Consider the following 8,725-nt stretch of genomic DNA (forward strand, 5'->3'; position numbering starts at 1 on the left):
ATCAGATGATGATTCGCTGCACTAATCCGGAAGACGGTGGCAGGTTTCGCCTTCCCGCCATTTATGATTCGCTGCTACCTGACGTCATCCGACGACTTCCGGATTAGTGCAGCGAATCATTCATCTGATGAAGGTCGGAGTGTTCGGCCGAAAATTTATGGTGAGTTTCTTCCCTTGTGTTGGAACAAAGTTTAAACTTTTCACTATGGTAGTAAAATTAGTTGGAACTTACATGTATTACGGTTTCATATCTACTATATTTGAAGAGGCATATACTTATCGTCAGTAACGTGCCTTGGTCGTGAAAATTTTCCGGGACGGGGGGTGACACAGGCTTACCATCACCTTTGACCTATTACTGACGTACCGTTTCCGCAAGATCCAATACGTCGCTTTTCTTGAAAGGGATCCGTACAAAAGCATCGATATCGGGTATACATTAGTTAAGAGGGCAAATCTTGTTTTGGTAAGGCTAGCGTTTTTTTAGCCTTTTTTGGCGATGCCTCCGGAGCGAGACTAATAGTATCTTTAAAATTCTTTTCAACGCCAGCTCCCGTAACCGAGGCCCCGGCTACCCAGGCGCCAGCTACCGAGGCTCCGGCTACCGAGGCCCCGGCTACCGAGGCCCCTGCCCGCCCGCAGCCCGGTACCTGTACCCTCCCGCCGAAGACCGGCCGCTGCCGCGCCTTCACGTTGCGGCACTACCACCACGCCGGGACCGGCCGCTGCCTGCGGTTCGTGTACGGAGGGTGCGGGAGTAACGGGAATAACTTCAGGAGCCTGGCGGAGTGTCAGCGGCAGTGTGGCGCCCCTCCCCCGTACACACCCGGGCAGCAGGATCCTGACGTCTGCAGTCTTCCGCTAGACGCCGGGCCAAAATGTGGGCAGTTTCAAGTCAGGTAAGATTGTCTCTGAAACTCTCCGACAATAATATTTTTCGGGTGTTAAGATAAAAGTTGCCAGTCATTCACCAAGGAGGCGCAGCACGAGGTTTCATGCACTTTTGTATGGGCAGTTACAAGTTAGGTCAGCGGAATTTTCATACGAAGCGAAGCTTGCCAATCATGTTTTAAAACCCTTAAACTGCCAAACCCGGATATATCCGGCACACAGTAGAAACTTTGCGCGCGCGTAGCGCATGAACCCTGGAAGTTAGGTACTTCGGCCTTGTTCGAGGGGTTCTTTTTGGAGGTCAGCGGCCAACCCTGGCACTGATAGCATTTTATAGTGCTGAAACTCTGGCAGTTTAAGGGTTAACAGCAACTCAGGTTAGTGCGTACGTGTGTGTAGCGTAATGGGGCACACTTACTGCGAAAGGCATAACATACATGTTTTGTATCTTGTTATGTTGCAACAAGGTTAAGTTTACTATTGAGTTTCATGCAGTCGTAAGAGTAACATTGAAATGCACGATCTTTTTATCCATCTGCCTCCCCCACAGGTACTACTACCGTTCAGAAGACGAAGGGTGTCATCTGTACGTCCACGGCGGTTGCCAAGGCAACGGAAACAGCTTCGTCAGTAGGAAAGCATGTGAGGCCCGGTGCAAACCAGGTACGCAACAAATCACATAGACCTAAGGGAGAGGTGGGGTAAATACTTTTGTGCTTTCACGTTCGTATGGTATCTTGTAAACTTGTAATCACGCCGGCGCCTTCGAAAAGAATTTCATCAGGTTGGTAGATCATAGGACATACGAGTTTTCTTAACGTTTTCCAAGGACGTTATATCAGATGTGATATAACGTCCTTGACATAACCAGTTGAGAAAAACTGGTTGTGTAAAAGAAAACTCTTATGTCCTTGTAATATAATCACACCAGTGTATTACTTACCAAAACATACAAGCGAATAGGTTTGAAGCGTCCTTTGTAAAGAAATCAGTAACATCAGTCTATTCTCGTACCAGTTATCCACTCGAGTACCCCGTCAGTCTTTAATGTATTGTGTATGATTGTCACCAAAGTTACATGTACATGATTGTTACCATGTGATCTATACTTAGCTCAGTGGGGCAAAAATATTCAATAAAGGTTTTCATTCATCCATTGATATTTTGTTCTCCCGTACTCTCCACAGCTGCCTGCGCCCCATGCCCTGTCCGCTGGTCAGAAAGACTGTCTAAGCACTACTGCCACAGCGGCTTCGGTAAGTACACTGGGGACGAGAACAGTTCCTCTATGTCATAAGACTTAACAATGGATCATAATCGTTTAAATGTTTTACAGTAAGGTTTTCTTGTTAGCTTTTTTCTTTTTTTTTCTATCATTTTGTACCGTTCGCGATGCTAGCTACCATTCACATGTCAAATAAATAAACTTGAAACTAGAATATTATTTTGAAGCTATACATTTAGCTAGTTCACCTTCAAGATGTTAAAGATACTAGTAGTCTCATCATAAAGGTGGTAATGACTTCACTGTTTTCCAACGCTTCTTTTTCTCTTTTACGTTAAAGAAATAAAGTTGGAACATACTTATAGAAATGAAATGTTGTAAGGTAATGGTTGCATTTTTACTCTCCATGCGGAGGTTCGGCTCCAGTTGCTAACTTTTGGCTGGTGGACAGAAAGAAAACGAGAAATTTAAGAAAGCCTTTACTTTTTGAAAAGTAAAACACATCAACGACTGCCGGATCCGAACCCTTGCTTGGAATGTAGGAGTTTTGACCTTCAAGTTGGATATATATATATATATATATATATATATATATATACTATGCCATAAAGCTGATCATGACTTGGCTGTTCTCTTTTTCTCAGTTATCACCGGAAGGGTGACGAACATCCGGCGGGTCAGCCCATTGGACGACAGGAGCATCGTACAGGTGCGCGTTACCGAGATGCACCGCGGTGGCGGCCTCGTTCTGGACGGGCGCACGCGCACTGCCATGATCATCACGGAGAATCAGTTTGCGGAATGCGCATGCCCAAATCTGTCTGAAGGTGGGATTTGATTGACGTCTAACTTGATATTTTGTGTTTTCTGATGAGATCATCTTATGTCCACATTTTGCTCAGTCTCCTTTGCAAAGCCTGCCTAGGCGGCCTATACAATACACCGTGGGGCTCTACTAAACCGGGCTAAAGTTTTCAAGCCCGCTGTTAGTCATTCAAAGAATAATCTTTGCCTAAAGAAAATACGTAGGCAAATTCCTGATTGGTTTGTGGCTGCGCCCACAAGTGGAAACCTCAGCCCAGGTTAAGGGCCTTCCCAAGGTTGATGAATAGGCAACTTAGGACAATCCTTCTTATATTGCGTAGTACTGTATAAGTCAGAAATTGACGTTTTACTCCTTGTTAAACAGGTAACAACTACATCTTGATGGGCGACGTGAGTGGAGGGTACGGCATGGTATCCAGATGGAACTACGCACGACCACTGGACAGCGCCGCCTACCGGGACCTGATGAATGTGCACCACTCTGGGAACCCCTGCAGAGGTTACGGGCGCTAAGTCAAGGATGGATTTGGACGCGTGTGTTTTCAACATCAGTTCAACATCTCATACAGTTCAACATCTCATACATCAGTATCATCATTCATATGTTATCAAACCACGCACTTTTGTGAATATTATGTTATATCTCATATTGTCATTGAAAGAGTTGACAGGCTTTTCACGGTCGACAAACGTGAGGTTCTATATTTCTGTATATGAAAAGGTATTGCTTTCGTATTGGTGACTCCATTTTGTATAAAGCTATATAAGTGACGTTTGGAATCTATGTTGACTGGTCATTACTAATATCGCTATTCATGTATTAAAGATGATTTGTAAACTATCTAGGCCTATAGGAAGTTTTCTCAAATAAACATAATATGCAAAGAACCTAAAGTGTGTCCCGACCTTAAAGTTCAAAAGGCAACTATCTGAATAACTTTATAACTACTTTAAGCTGCGTTACACCCTTCTACTATCGTCTTGAAAATATAGAGGGTAAGATGATACATTTAAACCAAGAAATAAATAAATAGAAAAATGATTCAAAAAGCTTTATTGAACCAGAAATCAGCAAGGTCACAAAATGCTGTTCATGTATAACACGATTATTAAAATGGATATGCAGCATTTGTTTCAAATACAAACTGATCGAACACATTGAATCCATTATAAGGCACAAAGTTGTTTCGCCCATCTCAAGTGAGTCTTTGGGTTAAATAACATTACATGTTACTGGAGAGGAACAACACGAGACAAAAAAAATCAGAGAAAAAAGGTTCCGACGACGAACGAACTTTCGTTTTTTCTACAATTTCAACTGTACTAAATGTCTTGCTCAAGACTTCTTCTCGTTTGACCTTCTTTCTGATCCGTGAGAGCGTCCTCCCCTTCCCCGTTCTCTAGTCCTTGTGTATTCCACTGTTCACTGGCCTCATCAAGTTCCTCCAGGAGCGACCTCGCCTCTTCCACAACCTCCCTCAACTCTGAGTCAGCTGGACGGGTAAAGGAAAGACAGATATCATGAGAAAAAAAGCCAAGTACAAATTTTGATTGACTTGAGATGGCACTCAGGGTTCTTTCTGTAGTGCAGAAATTCATTAGTCAAGAATACTAGAAGTATTGTAGACACTGAAACAGCAATGTTTATGTTGTAGTATACAGTGTACATCAGTTAAAACGAAGTCTTTTTCGCTTCGTATAAATATTATTTGTACTTATCCGTGGCAAAATTAAGACTAAAGCCGTCTCATTTGTGATGACCAAACGTACCATCTGCATCGACATCCAGACGACCCCTTCTGCGCCTGCGCCGACGCCTCCATCCCTCGGAGTCGTCGATCAGCGTTGCCATGACAACCATCGTCACCAGCATCATGCAGACAAACAGCTTCATTGCGTAGCTTCAGCTGAAGGGGGGGGGGAGGGGATGATTACAATTAATTGGTGGAAGTGTTTATCTCTGTACGTTGTGGTAAGACGAACTTATTTCAAGTGACAAACAGTTGGAAGGATATCACTTCAACTCAAGAAGCTAACCCTGTTTTGCTTGAAAGCGACAGTATAATTATTCGAAGAAGTACTATAAGACTTTCTTTGACTTGGGTTATGTGTTAGAAAAGATTTTCATCAGTTATTTAAGTTGCAAGTTTTGAACAATTCCTCAAAAAAAGTCCATCTCTATTCCACACCCTCCAAATAAATATTGAAACACGGAGAAAAAATACGGTGTTTAGGGTGCGTACATAAACAAAGAATTCGAAAAAAGCGATTGAGAATATCGAATGAAAATTAAGAAAACATGTTGGGAAGTGAGTTTGATACTTACAGAATTCCTGTACAAGTAGATCACGGCACGATGTCACGCTGAGGTCACGGCTGGTGGGAATGAATGAGGAGGGCTCGCGGGGATGGAAATATATACTCCACTGTGTAAGACAAGTATGGAAATGAGCCATTGTAGAATTTTGTACTGTCTTAGAGATGTTATATGTTGAAATTGTACCATGGGCATTTCACACCTGCTTAAAGACAAGTGCGAAAAGAAGACAATTGCATGTTTGTTACAGAAACTTGTCTGTCAATGATTATTTGTGTCGTACTGACCACCAAAATAGAAGACAACTTTGAAAATAATACACTCGCATGTTTATGAAAAGAAAGGGTATCTTAATAATGCTATATATGTTCTAAATCAGTAAACTGTACAGAAAATCAACAGACTAGACATCTACGATAGAATTTAGAAAAAAAATTCTCTGACCAAATACCACATTGAAAGTTACGCACACTTGTATGTTGTGAGTTTACTGTACAGTCGTCAGTGAAGCCTTTCCGTCCCAACTACAGTGCCACATATAAACAGGCGACACGAGTGTGTGAATCAGACGTCCAACATGTTTTATTGAGTAGCCTGACTAAAATCAAGCCCCTAGCGGCCGGCCCTACAATTGCCGCCACCCGGGGGGAGGGGGTCATTAAGCCCAGCCGGCGAGAGCTTGTGTAAACACAGGCTATTTTATTGAGCAACCAACAGAGAATATTTGCTTTTGCCTGGACCTGTTTTGACTTAGTAACTATAGAATTCAGATTTGACAGGTATTATTGGATCCAATAGATGCCTACTGTATGAGTAGTCTAGAGGCTGGCTGGGAACGTTGGAAAGAATAACAACATTTTAGACCTCTGTGTTTATCTTAATGTCGAATTATAAAGTCGGAATATAAAGTTTACCTAATGAGTTGAACTTGTCATAAAGATAAAGTCATATTATGCTGTTCAGATTTAAACATTTATTGTCATTCAAGTTTCTGTGAGTTGCTGAGTTGATTTCAGAAAGGACCACACCATTTGGAAGAAAAGAGCAATGGTTTAAGTTTGATTTAGAGCCGTTTTCAGGATACTGAATATGCGGTTCTGTATCTTACTATATTTTCCAATAAACTAAGTGGAATGAAATTTAGCACACTTCTTGGCCTTTGAATAGTTAATAATATGCGCTGATATCACAACGTACTCCACCTAGCAGCTGTATTATATGTAAAAGGAAGAACTATCAGGAGTTCAGAAATGAAAATAAGCACATACTAGTACCTTTATCTGACCAAACTCCGATAAGACTAGTTGTAACTTCGTCTGTTATTGTGTGAAATTCTTGTTTGTCTATATCCTGTGCGGTTAAGAATTCACTCCCCATCTCAACCCATCTTACAAAAACATGGTTAGGAAAGTTGTAGCTATTTCGCACCTAGCGCCATTCTATTCTATCGTGCCCAGTTTTTGTTGTCTGTTATTTTTCCGTAAAAGTTGCTGGTTAAGCACATATCTTGTCTTAGCATACCATTTCCTTTTGTAAACACGTAAGTGCATTCTTTTCAAAGTTGTCTTCTCTTTTGGTGGTCAGTACGACACGAATAACCATTGACAGACAAGTTTATGTCACAAACGTGCGATTGTCTTCTTTTCGCACTTGTCTTTAAGCGGGTGTGACAAGCCCGTCATTAACAGACAAGAATCTCTAAGTCAATACCAACGTCTACAATGGCTCATTTGCATACTTGTCTTACACATTTGAGTATATATTTCCATCCCCTCGAGCTCTCCTCATTCGTTCCCGCCAGCCGTGACCTCAGAGTGACATAGTGCCGTGATCTACGTGTCCAGGAATTCTGTAAGTATCAAATCTTACCATGTTATTTTGTTATTTTCTTTCTGTACGTACCATACGCGCTATATTTTTGTCGTGTTTTAGTTTCATTACCTAGTATCAAACTCTTAGCAACATGTTATTTGATATCAATTTCCTTTGTTTTTGTACATGTCAAACGAGCCATACTTTTTCCTACTGTTTTTAGCGAGACTTGATGGAAGATGTTGTGAGATATTGTTCAAAACGTGCAAAATCAAACCACTTGATGAAAATCATTTCTAGCACATTGCCTAAATCAAAGAAAATCTTATGGTTCTTAGTCGAATGGTTATGGTATCAACTTCTAAATAGAAAAGGTCTAGTTTCTTCTATAGCCATATAAAAAGTGATGTCCTTCCCACCATCTGATCGATCCCTGTGTCAATTTGATCCCTGTAGTTTGTTGGGCAGATTTGTAGTGAGTTCGTGTAGTCTTCAGCTTACCAACGATGAAACTGACTTAAATAATCATGATAATTTTGTTTCCCCTCCGCACAGCTGAAGCTGCACCATGAAGCTGTTTGTCTGCATGATGCTGGTGACGATGGTTGTCATGGCAACGCTGATCGACGACTCCGAGGGATGGAGGCGTCGGCGCAGGCGCAGAAGGGGTCGTCTGGATGTCGATGCAGATGGTATGTTTTTGGTCAAAAATATTTAGACCAACATTTTATATAGACGTTGTATGTTAGTAGAAAATAATGTTTCTACTTATATTGCTGGAAGAAAACATTGCTGTTTTGGTGTTTACAATATATTCTTTACGAATGAATTTCTGCACTACACATTTAACCAACGCCATCCCGGGTCTATGTACTATGATTATGTTACGACTTTTTTGTCACAGTACAGCTGTCTCATGATATCTGTCTTTCCTTTACCCGTCCAGCTGACTCAGAGTTGAGGGAGGTTGTGGAAGAGGCGAGGTCGCTCCTGGAGGAACTTGATGAGGCCAGCGATCAACAGTGGAATACACAAGGACTAGAGAACATGGAAGTGGAGGACACACTCGAAGGGGCCCCCGGAGACGCTAGGAAACGGTGACCTGCCAGACCGGAACAACTGAAATTTTACAACGCCAAAGGAGCAGGTTGAAAACCAAAATGTCGATGTCTGTTTCGCCTAGTGTTCTTCCTTTGACGTAACATGTATTGTTATTTAGCTTAAACAACTGAATGGTAAAACAACTTGGGTTGTTTTATCGGAATTTTGATTATTTCAGTTGACTTACAACAAGTCATTTTTGTAACAAGAATACAATGTCAGTGTATAGATGATATTAATGTATAAGTGTACAGCATTTTGTGAACTTTCTAAATGTTTGTTCAATAAAATTTATTGAAACATGATAGAGAGTCCGACTTTTTTATTTACATAGATAATTTGCACAGAATATCATCTTACTGTCTCTATAAAGTTAGTAGTAGAATGGTGTATGTCATTCTTAGTAGATTTAAAAGGACAGTTCTAAACTAAGTAAATGGCAGTTGCCAATCAAATTAACATTCCCTATATTCATTATGTTTAATTGATTTCAGTGATTGTATTTTTCAATAACACAGACTCTTAGCTTTAATACGTGGGTGTCCTTGGCTTTA

At 41.2% G+C, this 8,725-nt stretch overlaps 1 protein-coding gene and 2 long non-coding RNA genes across 3 annotated transcripts in view; 2 read left to right on the forward strand and 1 right to left on the reverse strand.

Moving 5' to 3' along the window:
- LOC118403153 (WAP, Kazal, immunoglobulin, Kunitz and NTR domain-containing protein 2-like) overlaps positions 1 to 3,489 on the forward strand; it is an 8,671-nt gene extending 5,182 nt beyond the window's left edge. Inside the window, exons 5-9 of the mRNA XM_035801673.1 lie at positions 551 to 899; positions 1,442 to 1,554; positions 2,079 to 2,147; positions 2,761 to 2,943; positions 3,306 to 3,489. Of these exons, the coding sequence (XP_035657566.1) occupies positions 551 to 899; positions 1,442 to 1,554; positions 2,079 to 2,147; positions 2,761 to 2,943; positions 3,306 to 3,454 (863 nt within the window). The 3' untranslated portion in view covers positions 3,455 to 3,489. The remainder of the gene's footprint in view (positions 1 to 550; positions 900 to 1,441; positions 1,555 to 2,078; positions 2,148 to 2,760; positions 2,944 to 3,305) is intronic.
- A 485-nt stretch (positions 3,490 to 3,974) lies between these two features.
- On the reverse strand, positions 3,975 to 5,397 carry LOC118403154. The gene is made up of 3 exons (XR_004829605.1): positions 5,268 to 5,397; positions 4,712 to 4,848; positions 3,975 to 4,434 (listed from the first exon to the last, which is right to left on the reverse strand). It is a non-coding gene; the product is annotated as an uncharacterized LOC118403154 (long non-coding RNA).
- A 1,605-nt stretch (positions 5,398 to 7,002) lies between these two features.
- On the forward strand, positions 7,003 to 8,476 carry LOC118403396. Its single transcript, XR_004829646.1, has 3 exons — positions 7,003 to 7,109; positions 7,626 to 7,762; positions 8,017 to 8,476. It is a non-coding gene; the product is annotated as an uncharacterized LOC118403396 (long non-coding RNA).
- Positions 8,477 to 8,725: the final 249 nt, after the last annotated feature.

This window comes from Branchiostoma floridae, chromosome 16 (assembly GCF_000003815.2).
Source record: "Branchiostoma floridae strain S238N-H82 chromosome 16, Bfl_VNyyK, whole genome shotgun sequence".
Classification (NCBI taxonomy): domain Eukaryota; kingdom Metazoa; phylum Chordata; class Leptocardii; order Amphioxiformes; family Branchiostomatidae; genus Branchiostoma; species Branchiostoma floridae.